The sequence below is a fragment of the Poecilia formosa genome, unplaced genomic scaffold (assembly GCF_000485575.1).
Source record: "Poecilia formosa unplaced genomic scaffold, Poecilia_formosa-5.1.2 Scaffold40, whole genome shotgun sequence".
NCBI lineage: Eukaryota > Metazoa > Chordata > Actinopteri > Cyprinodontiformes > Poeciliidae > Poecilia > Poecilia formosa.
The window spans coordinates 2,641,156-2,661,011 of record NW_006799979.1 but is presented as its reverse complement, the minus strand read 5'-3'; the positions used below and the strand labels follow the sequence as shown (position 1 = coordinate 2,661,011).

Sequence of the window (19,856 nt, the reverse complement as noted above, 5' to 3'; positions counted from 1 at the left end):
GTTTTTTTTAAATTTTGGTTTCATTTTGTTGGTTGTTTTCGTTGTGGATTGACAGACATGGGAGCAGCTCTGCTCTGACGGCTTTGGGACTTTATGGTGCCTTGCAGAGACACGAGAGAAGAAGAGGGGACCTCACAACTCCACCGGCGGCACGCCATTACAGAAAACCAGCCGCTCACACGTCTGTATACGACTGAGAACGCTTCAGTGGTGTTTTTGTGGCATTATTTGTTTTCGACGCGTTTTTATCTCTTCTGACTGAGAGCTTATCGACCACACAACTCCGCAACCACCACATTTACCACCACGCCGTACGGGGAAGTTGTGTGCGCTTACTCCAATGTAACTGTCATGAAACTCCAACAACATCATCCAAAGACTTCTGGGTAAAAGTCCTCCAAACGGGTCTCGACAGTGGATCACCCGAGGCTCCACACGATAACACGAGAGTGTGTGTGCGCGGGTGTGTGTTGCCGTCTTGGTTTGAACTTTGGCTCCTGAAACAGGTGGGTATGCTTCTCCACACGTGAACTCCAGTGTGACTCTTCTTGCACGTTTTTGCTCACTGTCTCCACTCTCTCCTGCTAAAGGATGCAACAGTTTATCATTTCCCTCCTTCTGCTACTTCTCTTTGCTTCCTGTCTTCTCCGGTAACAGTCTGCAGTGCATTGGTAAACCAGAATCATAAGCTTTAGAGCCTGCTCTTCTTTAAAGGAATAGAGATAGAGATTATATATAACATTCATATATATATAAAGATATATATATTTTGATTTTTTTTGTTGTTGCTTTGGTTGCATTTCCTACCCTGGTATTCATTGTGGCCTAATATGTTTTTGATCATTTGTGTGTGTGTGTGTGTGTGTGTGTTTAAGCTTAGATATATCGATAAAAGAACAGAAACATTAAGATTAGGAATGCACAGGTGTTGCTCCAACACAGAAGCCTTCCAACGAAAGGATTTGGAGATGAAGACATTCCAGTTTCACCTTCTTCCTCTTTGCCTTTTTATCCATAACTCATAGGCAAACACACACACACACACACACACACACACACTCCTACTCATGCTACAACTTGCCTTTTTTTCCATCTCTTAAATAACTTCTTTGGAGGAAAAAGAAAACGGCCTTTTTGTTTTACCTTCAGTTTTTTTTCTTTAATTTTTATGTGATGTTTTTTCTTTTCTTTTGAGGGGATTACATGACTTGTGATTCTGTTGCTCATGGATCAATGAAACCTAAAGAGGAACAGGTGCGTTAGTGATCGACGTAATGGAGCCTGTATGGACTTGGGAGTCATATATTTTTATTAAAGCGAACTTGGACGGATGTGTTCCAGAACCAAAATTGAAGTAATGCATCTTCGTTTTTTAGTTTTTCTTTAAACAAATCTGTGCATAAACAAATGCGCTGAGCTAATTTTCTCTGAACGGATGCAAAAGCTTCAAAGAAGTACATTTCTCAATTTAAAAGCAAATGGTTCTTTTTGCAGCGGCAGTATTTGGACGGGACTGGGCTGGTTAATGCAACTGTGGTACTCTTTACTCTCGGTGCCATATGACAAACAGGTACTTGAATGTTTTAGTTCTTTTGCAGTTGTTTGCAATGATTACTTTGTTTGGACCAGGAGGAGCTTCATTTATTGTGGTGGGAAGCAACAGGCTGGAGGGGATAATGTGGGCATGTTCACTGTGGGGGGGAACACAATGCTGACGAGGAAATGTATGAAAAGTTAAAGCGGAAGAATCTTTAGGGAACAAAGGCGACTGTTTTGATCAAACCAAATTATATTCGGTTTCCATCAGTAATTTGTAATTCACTGGCTGTGTAGACTCTAGTTGACAATTATAATCTATTCCTAGTTTTTAACATTGTGTAAACTCTTTCCACGTTAAACAGTCTAAAGGTTTCTACATCAGACACTGGGCTCTGAGGAATTAAAAATCTGAATGGTGGGAGAGATGTTTTTTTTTCCTGAATGTGATTCCTGATTACTCACGTTTTATTTTTTTTTTTCTACTGCGGCTTCTCATTCACTTTGCTTCCTTTTTTTTAATTATTATTTAAACTGTTTAATCATTCTAGTTGTTGAAAGTATGAGAACTGTCATTTTAAGTGATGTCTGGATTATTTTTCACTGACTTGTTGCTACTATTTGTGTAAAGAGAGTTAAGCCACAGTTTTAGGAAATCTTGGTTCATCAAATGCTGCAAACGGGAGTCAAGAATGTGGAGCGATGTGAACACAGGAGTAAACTATTATGAGGCTTTTAGGAGAAAAATGACTGCTTATGTCTTTGTTCAGCCCACTATGTTCATTTATAGTTAACATTTGTGTAGCCGCAACGGTAACTTCCAGATTACCCTTTTTCTTTTTGTGTTTTAGTTCACATTATGGCTTTTACTTTAAGGCTGATTTGAAGAAACTTTGACCTTTGAGATGATTAAAGAAGGGCCAGTTTGAGGGTTTTTTTTGCCACGCCTTTTTTTCCCCCCCTCTACTGATTTATTGCTGTTAAGTTTACAAACCGTAACCAATAAAAGATGGATTTATGTTAAAACTGCTGTTTGTGGTGTGATGTTAGTGGGAGCTTCCTGTGGTTAGTTATTGCATATTGTATTCAAACTTCAATTTACCTGAAGAGGTATGCATCGGTTTACATTAGTAAACAGATTTTTGCAATTGTGCACCAATTGCACTTTTTGACCCTGGTCTGGTGCATTGCACATGCTTGCTAGGATAATATACTGATGACATTGTTATTGTCGGATTGAAAATAACTGCTCAGCAAGAGACTACAATTTCATGTTGGAAACTGAAGTTGATCTGGTGATCTTGGGTATTGCACATTACTAGTAAGTCATCAGCGTAACGCCTGAACTGGAAAAGACTTGAGAATAAACATCCAAATTTCTTTAGACATGAAATAACTTTCATGATCTCAGTTCAGAGTAAAAATCAGCAACAGTGTATACTAATGAAACCAGATGTTTACAGTTTTAAAACATTTTTTATGTTTGCCTGTGTGAATTTGGACACATTAGTAGGGTGTCCTTCAACAGGGACAACTTTTTAAAAATTATTTAAACTATCAATTATACAAAAATATTTTTTGGGGAATCAGGCACATTTGGCTCTGTATATTTTTCTCCAATAGTTGGTCTTAAAAAATTATTTTTGCATCTTCCTAAAGATGAATCGGCTAAACACGGAGCCGATTCATCAAGATACTTATAAAGTAATAATGTAAACAGTGGTTGCAAGAGTTGGGCCAGGACAAGGCAGTGGGGGCAACATGTAAGGAACAAAACATAAAACTCATAAATGCCACCAAGTCTCACAGAAAAGTTGGTTCTGGATGATTAGTTGTTTCTTTGCCTCCTACAGTTGAGCATAATTTTATAATCATTCAAAATTTATGAAAGCTGGCAGCAGGTGAAGGCATTTTTGTTTTGAAGAAAATTTTTTATCTGGCTGTAGAGCATGAACATCACGAACATTTTTAATGTAATAAGTTTTCAAATCGCTGACGATGCTGAACATACAAGCTGGGTGTCCTTCATGCAGCACACCCAGCCCACTCTGCACCAAGATAAGAAAAGCTAATCTGTAACCAGTCCTATGAGCTCTCCGGTTTCCACGGTGTTCCCCCACATTCCACAGGTGGCACTGAGGCAGCCTGAGCTCCATCTGCCTCTCCTACCTTCCCACAGCGTCCTCGCACTTAGTTTCAAAGTTATTAATATTTTTTAATTCTTCTTGAATTAACAGAAATATCTAGATGAGTTTAAAAAAGAACAGCGGTCAAATGGAGCTGGAGGAAACCATCAGAAACCCGGGTTTTAAGGACGCAGACGACGGCGGGTCGGCGGCGGACACCTCCAGCTCGGGCACCGGGGAGCGGCGCGACTCCACCGCGGTGAAGCTGGACGCGGCTGCGGAGGAGTACACGCAGCTCAAGCCGTACGCCGGGATGCCCAAGGAGGTGCTGCTGCTGCACTCCTCCCGGGCTCGGTACCGGGTGCCCAGAGAGGTCCTGTTCTGGCTGGTAGTGTGCTGCACCCTGGCGCTGGTGGCGGTCACCATCACCATCATCGCGTTGTCCCCGCCGTGCCTGCGCTGGTGGCACATCACCCCGGTCTACCAGGTCTACCCCCGGTCCTTCAAGGACTCTGACGGGGATGGAGTCGGAGACCTCAAAGGTCGGATGTGGTTGTTTTTAGTATTTTTTTATTGTTGTTATTACTGATAAAAGAAAAGACATAATTTACAATCTTTTTAAAATATAAAAAGTAGTACCCAAACATAATCTCGTGCGACAAAAAAGTCACATCATTTACAAAAGGAGACTATCTCTGTGCAAATGAATCAGAAGTTTAAAAAGATAATAATAAATAAAAGGTTTAGTTGGAGTTCTCAAGCTATCTGTATAGTGAGACACGATGGTGTTAACATCATGCTGTGGGAATAGTTTTCTTCGACGTGATGCAGCAAGTTGAGGTGATTCTGGAGTTTAGAGGAACTACAGCTCACCTCGAGGCACATTGCAAAAAAAAAAAAAAAACCCAAAAAAACTTTTTAATTGAATCACACATACTTTTCAAATAATCCCAGTACTGTAAACTCAATTAATTATCTAAAGTAGTTTAAAAAGTATTTTAAGGAAACCCATCAGACTGTATGGGGCTGCAGCAAGCGCATAGCAACAATGTTGCGTTATTGGCTTCACAGAAATCCCTCATATCGAGCATGCATTTAGCAATAACAAGAAGAAACCTCCAGCAGAACCAGAGCCTGGCTCAGTATGACTGACTGGGGTTTGAGAAGAATAAAAGCGTAACACGACTATTCTGAACTTTCAGAAGGTTTTAACTTTTCATAAAAAAAGAGATTGTTTTGTGTTTAGGAAATTCTTGCTTAACGATTATAATCAGATTGATTTCAGACTGAAACATTGTTTTTATCTGTTTATAACTGCAATGAGAATGCTGTGTAGCAGAGCAGTAAAATGCTGCTCTGTTACACAATCATTTTAGGCAACCATTTACTTTAATCAACAATAATACAAGTGTGCTGCATCTGTCAGGGCCCGCTCAGAAACTATTGACTCTTTGCAATTACATAAAACTACCTTCAAGAGGAATTCAATGACATGTGCATCTTATAATCTGAGTACTTCTGTGTCGGCCCATGCAGGAATTAAGGAGAAGCTGGACCACTTCCTGGACCTGAACATCAAGGCGGTGTGGATCAGCCCTTTCTACCGCTCTCCAATGAAAGACTTCGGCTACGATGTGGAGGACTTCAGGGACGTCGACCCGCTCTTTGGAAACATGCAGGACTTTGAAGAACTTTTGGCTGAAATGCACAACAAGGGTGTGTTTTTGTTGTTTTTTTTTCAGAGAAGTGGAAGTGGGATTCTCTGGTTTAGTGTCAGATGATGATGATGATGATGATGATGACAGATTAAAGTGTCTTCCCTCCCACCTCTCCTCCTCAGGTCTGAAGCTGATTATGGACTTCATTCCCAATCACACCAGTGACCGCCACCGCTGGTTCAACCTGAGTCGGACCAGAGATCCTCACTACAAGGATTACTACGTCTGGACAGACTGCGACCCAGCTTCCCCGAAGCCTAACAACTGGGTTTGTGTCTGTGCTGCTGTTTCGCACGGTGTTGGGTACATTTTCAGATTTTTTCCCAGTGTTGATCACAACCTTCACTTGTCATGCAGGTGAGCATCTTTGGAAACTCCTCGTGGACTTATGATGAGGTCAGAGGGCAGTGCTACCTGCACCAGTTCCTCAAGGAGCAGCCAGATCTGAACCTGAGGAACCCTGACGTCGTTCAAGAGATCATCGTAAGATACAAATTCTTAAGAAGACTTTACTATGTAATCATTTTGTGGCATCACTACTTAACTCACCTGATGAAGGTAAAAAGAAAAAGCCTAAAATTCATAATGAAATGAGTGTTTTTACCCTTCCCCTTCAGGATCTCATCAGTTTCTGGCTGGAGAAGGGGGTGGACGGCTTCCGGATGGACGCGGTCAAACACATGCTGGAAGCAGCACATCTGAGAGACGAGCCACAGGTGGATCCGGACATGCCGCCGGTGAGTGTTGCCTCCGTTAATCGAATACGGGTGTTCAAACGTTCTCGGGGGCTTCAGACCTCGCCACATGTGATCACGTTACAAGCACAAACCCCAGTGAGTTTCATTGGGATTTTATGTCGTTTAGACCGACACAAAACGTACGGATGTGACGATACTTTGTAGACTCAACCTTTGCTGAGTCTGCAAGGTTGTCCATCAAGCCACCTTTTGTGACCTGATGGCCCAAAAAGTTGTTGGTTTTGTCAGTCCAGAGCCCTTTTGTCCATATATTTGCTGTGTTGAGATGAACTTCAAACTGGACTTTTAATGGGTTTGTGTTTTAAGAGTAGGTTCTTTTGTTTTGTTTCACCACTTATATGCTAAAATTATGGCGTACGCAACTCAGAGCTGAGCTCAGCAGCCTCTCTGAAAAACAGGTGAACGGCCATGTCTTGGTACATAAAATACAAATGAAATACACAGAAGTTTGTGGTTTAGTGTGACAAAATGTGGAAGAAATTTAAGCACGACAACGTACAATTCAAGCTCGCATCAAATGAATTGATTCTGTCAAGAGTAGCAGACCGAACGCTTCCCACCTTTTCACAAGCGAACGACGACACGAAGCATAAAAACGGTTTCATTCTTTTCCCGTGATGATATATTCTCACAAATCCTCAGCTTTTTTTTTTTTTTTCTTTCTCGCTCGTCGTGTTAAATTTTAATTGCCGCTGTAACTCCCACCGCTCAAAGTTCAGCTCAGTTAACAATCCCCGCTTTAACCTTCCGTTATATAATCCCGATTTTTATTTCATTGACTCATAAAGTGGCGTGTCAGAGTCCAGATTAGAATAATGAGATGCATGAAAGCAGCGGCGTGGGCAGAAACACCTCGGCTGACCGCAGCCGGCGGAACAGCCCGTAACAGCTGAGTGGGATGTTTCTCGCTGTACGCCGTGTGCCATTTATTATTTATCGCTGGCTTAAATGTCAGGTTCATCCTGCGCTTTTCTTAAGAAAACACTGTAATTGCAATTCAAAGACTTAATGACACACTCTGACATAAGTAAAGAAAACCTCGCGGAGGCACTTTTTTTTTTTCCACCCCACCTCCCCGACAGAAAAGATTAGTAGAAAAGAAGCATATTTTAGAGGATTAGCAAGTCACTGGGATTTACTGACCACTGTGGACTAATGCTGTAATGCTGGGACTGACTCAGACTTTGATTTTAGATCACACTTACAGAGTTTTACATCTTTGGACTATCAAACAAAAGTAATTTATGGTCTGTTGTAAAATTGAAAACGCAGCCATAAACTTATCTGTGGCTTTTTATAACTGCTTTAAATGTTTATGGCTGGTAATGACTGCAAAAACACCACCGTGTTTGTGAGTTAGTGGTTGGCATAATGGCTCATTTGTTCGGTGACGATGTAAGCCGAGTGGTTTGGAGTTACCCACGCAACCCAGCGCATCAGGTGTTAGTCACTGGCCTTTAAGCAGAAACTGAGGAGCGAAGCAGGTTGATTCAGTCAAAGATGCAACACTGGGTCTTGGTACCGGCTGAAATAGAAGTAAGACACATTAGCCATTAACAAGAAGTGAGCTTCTTTCTTGCAGTTGTTCTAAAAAAAACAACAAAAAAAGGTTCACATGTAAAGCTAGAGGAAAACTTTCCTTCGGTTCTGCTTGACTTATTAAGTCAAAGTCGGAGTCTTATATTTGTTTTCTGCTTGCATTCCATCAGCCCAATAAGAAACCAGCCGGAGAGCGGAGTCTGATTTAGAGACAAGCCCTCCCTAATTTCCAATAGTCAGAAACCCCCCCGCCCCCCGGAAAATCTAGCCTGGAAAATCCTTTCAGCAATGCAAAGCTTTTTAACTCTATCGTCTCGTTTAAAAATTTTCTGTAATGTTTTTGCACTTCAGGAATTAGTAACTACAGAGTGGGACTTGTATCATGACTACACCACCAGCCAGGTGGGCTTGCACGACATGCTGAGAGAGTTCAGAGCAGTGATGGACGATTACAGCCGAGAACCTGGCAGATACAGGTAGGAATACATGCAGTTTTATTAAAAGTAGAAGCACATTTTGATAAATTCCCTCATAATTAAGGTTAGTTTATTTCAGTAATTTCATTCAAAAAGGGAAGCTCATTTTACAGACATTCATTACAAGCAGAGGCTGTAGCATAATAATTTGTAATAGAATATTTGTGGTAGTTTTATGTAAGATTCTTTTTATAAGAAAAATAATGTTGTTTTCTCATCAGCTGCAAACCATGAACATCACAATGAACTGAAAACACAAACTACAGTGATTCATTGTGTAATGAATCACTATAGGATTTCACTTTTTAAATCACTGAAATAAATTAACTTTCTGACTGTATCTTAAAGTTCTGAGTTGTTCTATAAATACAGCATTCCCTGATAGCTGGATCTCATCAGAGAACCAGCCTAGGCCGATAAACTAGATTGTAAGATCATTTCTGGTTTCTTTGTAGCTGCCTCTAAAGTATAAAAGATGCTCAACGTAAAAACAATGTACTATGGGTGGAGTATGCGCATATTTTCAGCAGGTTTAAGACTGAAGGCATATTTACTTAATGATTTCACTTTTTTGTATCAGAACAGTTTGGTAAGAAACGGCAGCTTAGTTTGTGCACCATCTCACACATAACCTGGGTTTTTATTGTTCTGCAGGTTCATGGTGACAGAATCCTATGACTATGAAGAGGTGGATAAGACCATGATGTACTACGGAACGCCACTAGTAAAAGAAAGCGACTTCCCCTTCAACTTTTACCTGCTGGACCTGCCTCTGAACACCAGCGGCTGGTGGGCTAAACATCTGGTTGAGCTCTGGATGTCCAACATGCCCAGCGGAAAATGGCCCAACTGGGTGGTAAGTATTTACTTAATTCTTCTGGAATGAAAACAAAAACAAAAAAAAACTAATGATGCCCTTTCAAGTGTGTTGCAATTTATTCAACATTGTACAAATAAATATAAAAAAGATAAGATCCAGATTCTCTTCTGATAAGAAGAAAGAGACACGTGCTTATGATAACAAAGATGATGTTGCGTTTTCAGCATTTATGATCACAAACAGCAAAGTCCTTTTCAATGCTGCAGCTGGTTTGGATAAGGGTCATCTATTTTATCACCCGGGTATTCAAATGAGTCTTCTTAATATTTGTACATGTTGAGTGAACCGAGTGCAGATATATAGCGTTCTTAAAGACATGTCAAGTTTATTTGTATCGCACATTTCAGCAACAAAGCAGTTCAAAGTGCTTTATACCATAAAAACATAATACAGTAACAGATCATGAAGCAAGCAATAAGCATCACATTTGGTCATATATGTTGATCCGTTTAATACTAATCAAAGGCAGATATAAACAGGTGGGTTTTTGTTTTATGACTTAAAGGAACTCAGTGTTTCGACAGCTTTGCAAGTTTTCTAGAAGTTCGCTCCAAATTGGTGGTGGGTGGAAACTGAAAGCGCCTTTCATTAAGGCTGATTTCACACATTCACACAAACATTCCCATGTTCATAGATTGATACACACGTCATTAGAAAACTCGGGGTAAAGTGCCTTGCTCACGGGCACGTTAACATACGCTATGGGAGGAAGCTGGAACTGAGCCCACAATGTTTCAAGCGCAGGATGACTGCTCTGCCCATGAAGGATCAGTTCTCTGCCATGAGTGCCACAAGGTCACGCTAGGAATCTGTATCAGCAGGTCAAATCTAAATAAATCTGCGTAAATTTCAGTTTGGGGGGCATCTATAATTTCTGTTTTGGTGTACAACTTTTAAGTTTCTCTCTTGAGACTTTTTTTTTCCTAACAAAAACCTATAGGGTAAAGTCTTTTGTGATCCACTCAGCTCAGTCTCATTCGCCTCTCCACCTCTTACCTCCACTGCAACCAGGTCGGAAATCATGACAGGCCTAGAATTGGCTCCAGTGCCGGTCGGATGTATGTTCGTGCCATCAACCTGATGCTACTGACCCTCCCTGGTACGCCGACGACTTACTACGGCGAAGAGATTGGCATGGAGAACATTAATATCACACAAAGCCAAGTGCAAGACCCTGCTGGGAAATACAACGTGGTCAGTAGAATCTGTACCCTGAACAAACACTAAAAACACGTGTACAAAGATATGATTTTAATTCAAGGCATTACAAAAAAAAAGGAACAGTTCAAGTAAAGTAGGCTTTATTGTTAGTTAGCTGAAGTTACTGTGTATAAGGTCAATTGGAGTATAATCATTTGTATTCTTTAACCTCAGAGTCTCAGTCGGGACCCTGAGCGATCTCCGATGCAATGGAATAGTGAGAAGAACGCGGGTTTCAACACCCAAACCAACAAGACCTGGTTACCTGTGCATCCCAGTTACGAAACCGTCAACGTGGAGGTATGCGACATCTAACGCCACACTGAGAAACCCCTGGTAAAAGATAGTTCTCATATCCGTCTCACTGGTTTTTCTTTCGTCCATTCTTTCCCCTCAGGTCCAGAAGGAAGACAAAGGCTCCGTTCTCTCTCAGTATCGCTTCTTGAACAGCCTGCGGCAGTCGGAGCTCCCTTTTCTGCGCGGTTGGTTCTGCTACGTCCTCTCCGACACCAACGTCTTCTCTTACCTCAGAGAGCTCGATGGGCACAAAGAAGCGTACCTCATTGTGATTAACTTCGGCAAAGAATTCAGCACAACGGATCTCTCTGCTGTTAAGGAGCTGCCCTATGAGCTCCGAGTCCTGATGAGCACCAACGCAAACAACAACCAGAAAGTATTCCAGAAATCCCGCATCCAGACAGAGGCGGGAGAGGGTTTGGTCATTCGGTACTCCACCTACACTCGGTACCATCCCAGCCATCCCGCACAGTGCTACGTCTCTGAGAAGGCCTGCTATTTGGAGACTGTTGGCGTTCTTTACAAATGCTAAAGCAATTTAGCATTTATGAAAACTGTACGCTCTCGTAAATCGACTTACAGAGGTTGTCCTGAGGTGACTTGATTCAGAGGGGATAATGGAGTACAATAAAGCAAACGATTGTCGACGAATTCGCTGGACGTGATTTCTTTCTTTTTCACATGCAGAGTGGAAGACTTGGTCGTCACGGTGATGCAAATACAGCTCTGCTTTCCTTACTGCCTCTTCAGAGCTGAGCTATCTCTTCCTCTTGCGTCGAGGTTGTGGAGGGTCCAGGTTCAGCTCCGTGTATAGAAACGCAAGCCTAAAAGCCTCCTGCGTCAGGCAGAAAACACACTTTTTTTTGGTGAATTTAATGGAAAGTAAAAGTTTAGCCAAATTATGACCAATATACAGTATTACATATGCCTGCTGAACTCCAACACATTGGTGTGGTACATTTTAAAAAAATATGGCAAAATCTCTTCATTTCCATGATTCTGAACCAGTTCTTCCACAGCTACGGATTTTGTAAAGCTTTTCAGCATGAATGTAATGACAACACCTGTTAGTTTAATTTTAAAGCACATATATTCAAAATATTGCTCTTTAAAAGCTTCCTTAAATCGTACGGTGCAGATCAGAAGTTGATCTACACCATTATTTGCATGAATTAAATAACCTAGTACTAATGTGTAACTTCTAATAACACATTTCAGTCGTTCTTTTCCAGGGTAGAAAGATCAAAGGACTTTAATGGTCTTTAAAGTTTGTTTTTTTTCCTTTGTTTTTAATGTGGATTTTCTCAAAGAAGCAATAATTTTCTCAATCTGGCTTTGGCGGCATTGGTAGAACTCGTTTAAATTGGTTGGTTTCTTGCCACAAACCCATGATGCTGTGATGCTATCATAAAGTGGAACAGACTCCTTCGAGTATGGCTGCTGTCATGGACAAGCCAGATGCCTTCAGGAGAAAGGTTTTGCGGTAAAGGTCGAGCTATTGTGCTACAAAGACAACAACGGCGTTTGGAGGAGGCGAGGCTTTCAAATCCAACATCACTGCATTTACTTGCCTCATTCAGGTGCTGGTGAATTGCTCAAACTGGATGAAATAACCCAGAACACACATCATAACTGGTTTTGGGCTGGCCAGTGGAGGCTTACATTAGGTTTGTAGACATGCTTCAATCTTAACACAAGTGAAAATGCATTCAATAATTGGTGAGTGTCAGGAAACCAACCACAAGTTGAAAGATTAGCCAAACATCCAACCAGAGCTATCACAGGAGCTTGTTTCTAGATATCAGGAAGTATGGTTTCTGTACTTAACCTTCCTGTTCTTCCTCTTTATGACTCACCTCTTCCAGCATCTGAACAAAGTCTTCAGGCCCAAGATGGTTTGCTCCTGGTTGGACGTTCAGAACTATGCTCGGTGCCGATTCACAATCTGAAGGAAAGAAAACAAAAGGCAAGATAAAAGAAAACGGTCTATTTTTAGAAATCGCCTTCATCTCTCTGCGAACCCAGTATCTCTACGTCCAACTGCCCCACTCCATGTTATCCACCTTCCTCCTTTCTGTGGCACGGACTGATTCACAAGTACGGTCTTGACCTTGACAGCTCCCCTGTCTGCGGAGTCTAATCTCTTGCTCTGATACGCTATCTCTTTACCATGCTAATGGGCCTTCCCGCCTGCCTCGGTGCGCCTGTGCCATCAGCACTTTATCAAAGACTCAGGAGAACAGAGAGACAGATTAGGGAGACATCTCCCCACAAGCGCAGGCACCGAAGCTGCCCGGTGTGTACGTGAACAACGGGGGTGCAAAATGGTGGAGGAGAGAGATAATATGTGCATTTGAAGCTGGAGGAGACGAGTCAGAGATGGAGAGAGAGCGAGAGAGTGGTGTAAATAAGGAGTACCACCAACGTATTGAAGGAAGATAATAAGTGAGAGGGAGAAAGAGCCTGTCTGGGGGGGGAAAAAAAAAGAAAGCAATTAGCTGACACATGCACAGGTTTTACCACAAGGTGACCAATGCTACACGGTGAAAAGACATCCCCCAGACACCCGTACATCTATTACCGCTGCCTTCCCTGACCTTCACACTGACACTACTATTGGGGGATGACCCAGAGCCATAAAACCTCTGTCGAAGAGGAAATGACTCCTAGAAGAATATGGAAAATCTCCATGGGATTTAAATTGCACCGACGACCTCGTCCAACGAAAAGACGCATTAAAACATCAACGGGAGAGGTTCTCTGAAAGCAACCTCACAGGTGTGCTTCAAGGGAGAAGACTGACAGCAAGAAAAGCACTCTGATATAAATATGAATAAAGTATACCACCAAACAAAACAAACGGCTGCTGTCACTTTACATGTCAGCGGCCGTAGCGCTCCAATTATAGAAAACTATTAAAACGGAGTCCGTCTGTAAGTACCTGCATTTTGCTTCCTGTTTAAGTGCGTATGAATGGCTTTCTTTATATATTTGGCGTATTTGAGGACTCCTTCCAGAGGAATCCTGGGATCACCGCTGTAAGCTGTCAGCAGCATAGATGGGTAGCGCTGTTTCACACAGAAAGAATGGAAAAAAAAAACATTAATTAAGAATATCTAAGAGTTGAAAGAAAAGGGATTTTCAAATCATAAATTTAAAGTTTGAGATGATCTATACCTAAAATGACAGATGAATATACATTTAACCACAAATGTATGAAGTGAATTCTACATAATTTTTTTCTTGTTATACTGCGCCGTGTAACAAAATGAACAACACAGAAGTTAGTTTAAGAGAGTGAAACGTTAGAGGAAGCAGCTTCTTCATACCTGAGGAGTGATGTTGTGAAGGGGACAGTATGAAGCGATGATGTCTCTGTGATTCGGGTTTCCCACTGCGTCGCCCCACTCATCTCTGTCCTCCACAGTCAGAGGCAGATCAGCTTTCTCCATGGTTCCCAACACATCGAGGAAAGGAGCCTGCACAGAGACAATGATGCCTTCAGATCAAGACACAAATTCACTAATTTTTTTCTTGTAGTTTTTTTTTTTTTTGTTAAGTTCATTTGTATTTTATTTCAGCAGGATGATACAGGACTACCTTACTGATTTTAGACCAGTTTAGCCTATTTAGATCAGCTCTATTATAGAATCTGTAACATTTTGTAACATTTAACCTGAAACCTGAACTCTGATCATAAATACAAATTCTATACGTTTCTAAATACCCGAAAGGTGAAAAATCTTCTACAGATCGATGTAAAAAGTTTTTCGTTTTTCTGAATTTCTGGCACTGTGTTTAGATACTTAATGATAATAATAATATTTTATATTAATAACAATATGTAAAATATTTTAACCCTAAATATGGATGAAACCTAGCCCTCAGTAGAGACAACCTCTGAGATGAACACACAGACCCTGACACGTTTAACATCTCACCTGCAGCGTCACAGCACGCATCATGTTTGGCTTCCAGTTGCACAGCGCCGCCACTGGCACGGCTCCAGCACTGCAGGCTGTGAGGGCCGTGAGTGAAGCAGAGGAGACTCCCGAAGAGAAAAGCTTCTGGAGACACGCCTGGAGGTCCTCCACTCCCCTCCGCTTCCCTTCCACCCGGGTTTGTCTGTGCCAAGAGAGGCCGCGCTCCCCCCCGCCTCTAGAAAAGAGACGATCGCCAGAAAATTGTTTTTTTTGGACATGCAAAGTATCTTCCACTGCAGCGTTAAGTGTTCTCCATAAAATCAAACTTTATTAGTGTTTGAGAGGCTGACTTGAATTATTATGCCATTATGAATAAATTACTTGAAAATGTTCTCAAAAACAACAATATTATCGTTTATTTCAAAAAATTACTGGTCAATTCATCGTCCAGCAACATTTGTTATTGCGACAAAGCCTAAACATTTAAAAGTTTAATGTCTTTAATGGTAATAATTTTAATGTTCTTCCAGCAACATTTGGTTCCCAGCATGACTCTGTGGAGTCCATGACACGTGTAGAAGATGATGCTACTTTTTAAGAGTTGTTGAACATTCCAAGTATGTAAAATGTATTTTAAGTCTACCTCAGTTTTCTCAAGGATATTTATGTTCAGATGTAGGTTTTGATAGATGAATACGATAGATCAGGTATTCCTTTCTGACTGTTACACAGCGGCTACCTTACACTGCATAAACTCAGATCCCTGACAGCTCAGCACAGTAGGAAAGTGGAAAACCTGCCAGAGTTTAGAAGAAAAACAATCTGGAGTGCACAAAGGAAACCTGTTGCTCAATCTAACAGGAATCTAAGATAAAAGGTACTTTTTACAACATTTAGTAAGCCTGTTGCAAATAATCTAGAAAAATCGAATCCGTTTTTTATTTTTATTTTTTAAATCACAAAAAGGATGATGCATTACCTAATATGACAGTAGGCCAGCGCCCAGCCTTCCTCCAACAGAAAACGCCTCACTGGGCAGAACTCCATGCTGAGGTCTCTACCATAAGCTCCGTATACATGTACAAGCAAAGGCGCCTGACTCAGGTCCTCCACAGGTACGGCATGGAGGAGCGTCACCGGCACTAAAGTGCCATCCTGATGAAAGAACCAAACAGCGGTGGGTGTTTTCGCTGGTCAAGGTGCGACAAGAGCAGAACCATCTCTCTGCTTGCAACAGTTTACTCTGTGAGTTCGTTTTAAAGACGGTCTTACTTGGCTGCAGGCCTTCAAGCGTGTGGTGACGTACTTGTCGTGACTCTCAGAGTGGGTCTGAGTCCCTGGGTCTGACAGCAGGAGTCCTTTCTCAGGATCCAGCGAGAATGGGACGGGTGGGTGGACGGGAGACGATAACAGGAATTCTAACACGTCTTGCCGGTCTGCCAAGCCCGGTTTCTTGGTTTCAATAGAGCAAGCCCAGGAGGGGAGCTTAGAAATGAAAGCAGAAATATAACATTACTAGAGTAAAAAAAAACAACCCCCCCAAAAACCATGAAAAAATATAAGAATGGGTAGAACATTTAGAATAGTTTTCTTCCAAGTCACTGACCTCTATAATGCATGTTTCTTTGGGATTGCGCAGTGACATCACGCTTAAAGCGAGTTCATTGGCTGGTGTCTTTAGAACCAACAAACAGTAGTCTCCAACTACGTCCATGTCTTTGATTGCAGAGTCAGGTTTAGGGACAAATAAAGACGCCCACGAAGCCGTTGACGGCTCAGATGTGGGAGATTGCATCACCTAGTAAGCAGGAAGAAGACACACATTACGTGAAACAAGAATAACAGATATCTACATGTTTGTTGCTTGAAGTAACCTAATACTTTATGAGAAATCAAAGGTAGCTGCTGATAGCATACAGTGTCTCGAAGGTATTCATACCCACATTTTAACCACTTTCAGTGTACTTTATTAGGATTTTGTAGAACAAAATAGAGAAATGGGAGGAAAATGACACATGGCTAGAAAGCATGACACTAAATTCCCCTGCTTCAACCAACAGTGGTTAAAAGCACAAAACATTTGGAATACCTTAAATCAATTCATCATTTAACATGTGTAACTATTAGACCTTAAGGCAGTACAGATTATGGAAATTTTAGCTACACAAAACTTTAAAAAATGCCATGTGCTGACACTTTGGCACCTAAACCAGAACTACAAACCCAATTTACATATTGATCTAAGAGGAACTAAAAGCCCAAAATGAGGAATCAGCTGTAATAATTGGGCATTAGAGTCCATATATACATATAATTTTTTTTAAGTCTTACATAAATTTGCATTACTGTAAATATTCAGTTTTTTTCTCTTAGATTCATTTTGATAAGTTGCTGTTGAATCTCTACCTGGTACTCCTGTCCTGGCCCAGTATTAGCCAGTATAAGGAGCGATCCTTTCCAGTGCTCCACATGGTAGAGGAGGTCCAGCTGACGAGGCCGAATCACAAAAGGCTCTAAACGGGACTTTGTCACATCAATCAGCATCACCTCTGAACTTGTTCTACTGTTGCAGTTAATGGTGAGGATCTGTCGGTCTCTGGACAGGGCGACCTCCACAAACACACTGCGGGGAGGACGGTACGGTTTAGGTTACTTGGTTGATTATTTGACAGAAGGAAGACGGTTCACCTGACGCTACACCAACACGTACTCAGGCTGAGTTTCCTCGTGCACGGACGTCACTTTGCCGCTGCCTTCGGAGGCGAGGTCCAGGCGAAACACGGAGCTGGAGCTCAGGCCTTCCAGAGTTGTGTAAAACAGGACATCATCCGTCGCCCACTCTTCACAGATGTACGTAAACATAAAAGTCAAGATCAATGCAAAACTGCATCTCTACATCGACTCATTTTAGGTTTTCGGTGCTTAAAACGATCTGACTGGTAACTTGTTCTGTCCTTTAAATCTGACGTTAAATTTACAAAGCCACATGTTACAGATTCCACCAGTTTCTAAGACATAAGTAAAAAGATAAAGGCAGAATGGTAAAATAGGAAAGATTAATTAAAAACAGAAAACACATCCAATTCTTAGCTATAAAAGGGATGCATTTATTTTTTTACTACAACCGCATATTACGTATATTTTGTTTTAACTCTGTAATCTTTGGCACGGCTGAATTATTCTAAAACATTTTCGAATATTTACCAAAGCTGAAGACGCTCTGTAGCTCCAGAAGGATGTAGTGGGGGGGCAAAATGGAAGTATTTCTCTCTCCAAGTCTCACAACAACACACCTTGATTATCACAGTAAAAAAATATGAAGTAATTACAGTGTGGCAGTCAACATTTTGGAATAAGTCACACCTCCATGTTTAATTTACTTGAGCTCTTCTGTGTGACAACATTTCAGTGTAGCGGCGAGATGCTTTTCATGTGGAGACAGACGAATTCTCTGAATTGTCCACTGAACCCTCCCTTCACGCTCAGCTCTCGTCCTCCTTTCTGCCCTCGAAGCATGTTCCAGATTTAACACCTGCTCAGGCTCTGGAGTACCTAAAAATACGAAGGACGAGGAAGAATAAATGTAAATGCAATTTCTATGCCAATGAAAATATATGTTCATTCACTGCTTACGATCTCTTTTGTCTATTCTGTAGATGCCGTCAGCTTTGATGAAGTACACATGGTGACACCCGCACACCTGGAACGGGAAAAACCACAGGAAGTTGACAGAGTAAAAAGGAGTTTTATTCATTTATAAAGTTATTGACATCCAGATTAGGCGACTTGAGAAAGGTGGAGTATCCAGAGAGAAACCCCATGCAGAAACACCCAAACACTACAATGTAAACCACAACAACATGATTACAACCCCGAACCTTGTCTTACCACGGAGTAATCAGGTATACTGTGGAACCTGTGGTATGTTGCCTTCAGTCTCCTTACAAAATGCTTCTTTAATTGCTGGTACTTGTCAGATCCAGAGCTCAGATGATCGGATGACAACCCAGAAGCTTCCTGCAGTAAGAATTCAAACCAAACAAAAACACTTAATGATGGAGCGACATTACACTATTAATAAGGCATTCCTTGACTTAATTACATCTTCTTTTCATCACAAAAGATATAGAGACACACTTGAAAAATCACTAAATAAAAATTCTTATTTTTTTCATTTATTTTAATGTTGCTGAATATAAGAAAAAAGCACAACCAATAAGGACATACTTATTTCAACAAACAACGTGAATGTGATAATCTATTAAAATGCATTAGGCTGGAGCTGAGCAGCATGAAATCATGTTTTAATTCTCACATACTTTAAAGTAGTCCTAAATCCTTGTGCTTTTTCTGATTTTACTATAACAACAACAAACTTCAATACAATTTCTTGGGATTTCAAGGAGTAAAGCATCGTTCTTAAGCAGTCCACTGCATTCCAGTCTACGATGGTTCTCTGTGGAGATGGTTAAAGCGGTGTTAGATTTCTATCACACAAAGCATTGTGAATGTAGGCCAAAACGTAAACCGTTTCTGGCTCCTGTTCCTGGTGAATTAAAGCCAGACCCAAAGCATGATGCAGCCACCACCACCAGATTTTTTTTATTTTTTTTTATGGAGATGGTGAGTTCAGGGTCACCATAGTTTTGCATGACAATTTTGGCCAATTCGTGGGTTCTGGCGAACTGCAAACAAGACAGCTTTCTTATATTGTAGCCTACACAGCTAAACGTTGTCACATTATATGACAACACGTGAAAGCAAAATATAAGCGTGAGCATTTTAGCAAGGAGCTGTAACCTCCAAAAGGGCTGTCACCCCAAGCCGTCTGTTGTTCGGTTTAGTACTCGTTTTAACAACTTGGTAAAGAGGTACCACTTTGAATAATGAATGACTTCGAACAACCGAATGATGGAGCACTCGGTAACTTTACACCAAGCCAACAGTGAACATGAACTTTAAAGTTCCCTGAACATTCTTACCGAAGTGCACCAACGCTGGACGGATAAGGACAACCATGCTTTCCGTTTAGAAACCCTAGGGTCCCAGAAACGAACACGAAAAACACCGAGTAGCGGAGCAGAGGAGCACAACAGTGAACGTAAAACTCTCATATCTAAAACTGAACTATTAATTAGCCATTGCAGTGTTTACGTTCAGTTAATTCGCTCACTATTACAACCAGAGAGCTGCATTTGATATTCTAAGGCTGAAAAGAAAGGATATGCGCATTTAAAGCGTTAATATTTACAATTATGTTGTGAATTGACATTCGTTATAAGTTAGCGACAGAACGTTGTCAGACTAGAGCTGACATGGTGACGCAGCCAGAAAAAGACAGACTAAAACAATCGAGCTTGCTCACGTGCTGCAAACAGTTTCAATTGAAAATCGAGTGCGATG

General features: G+C 41.3%; 2 protein-coding genes across 3 annotated transcripts; one reads left to right on the top strand and one right to left on the bottom strand.

Moving 5' to 3' along the window:
* The first annotated feature begins 2,015 nt into the window (after positions 1-2,015).
* Positions 2,016-11,177, top strand: slc3a1 (solute carrier family 3 member 1). Its single transcript, XM_007551181.2, has 10 exons — positions 2,016-4,204; positions 5,199-5,378; positions 5,503-5,648; positions 5,738-5,863; positions 5,998-6,117; positions 8,029-8,153; positions 8,808-9,009; positions 10,045-10,227; positions 10,408-10,533; positions 10,631-11,177. The coding sequence occupies exons 1-10, from the start codon at positions 3,784-3,786 to the stop codon at positions 11,060-11,062; spliced, it is 2,061 nt and encodes a 686-aa protein (XP_007551243.1). The 5' UTR covers positions 2,016-3,783; the 3' UTR covers positions 11,063-11,177.
* A 91-nt stretch (positions 11,178-11,268) lies between these two features.
* On the bottom strand, positions 11,269-19,769 carry prepl (prolyl endopeptidase like). Of its 2 annotated transcripts, XM_007551182.2 has the most exons (15): positions 19,436-19,767; positions 18,342-18,470; positions 18,087-18,153; positions 17,834-18,005; positions 17,658-17,746; positions 17,164-17,293; positions 16,860-17,076; positions 16,060-16,251; positions 15,726-15,938; positions 15,433-15,608; positions 14,472-14,688; positions 13,860-14,009; positions 13,472-13,598; positions 12,387-12,475; positions 11,269-11,365 (listed from the first exon to the last, which is right to left on the bottom strand). In XM_007551182.2, the coding sequence occupies exons 1-15, from the start codon at positions 19,565-19,567 to the stop codon at positions 11,288-11,290; spliced, it is 2,178 nt and encodes a 725-aa protein (XP_007551244.1). In that variant the 5' UTR covers positions 19,568-19,767; the 3' UTR covers positions 11,269-11,287. The 2 variants fall into 2 exon arrangements, with proteins under 2 accessions (XP_007551244.1, XP_016526503.1); XM_016671017.1 differs by lacking the exons at positions 11,269-11,365; positions 12,387-12,475; positions 13,472-13,598 and having other exon boundaries at positions 13,876-14,009; positions 14,472-14,686; positions 19,436-19,769.
* Positions 19,770-19,856: the final 87 nt, after the last annotated feature.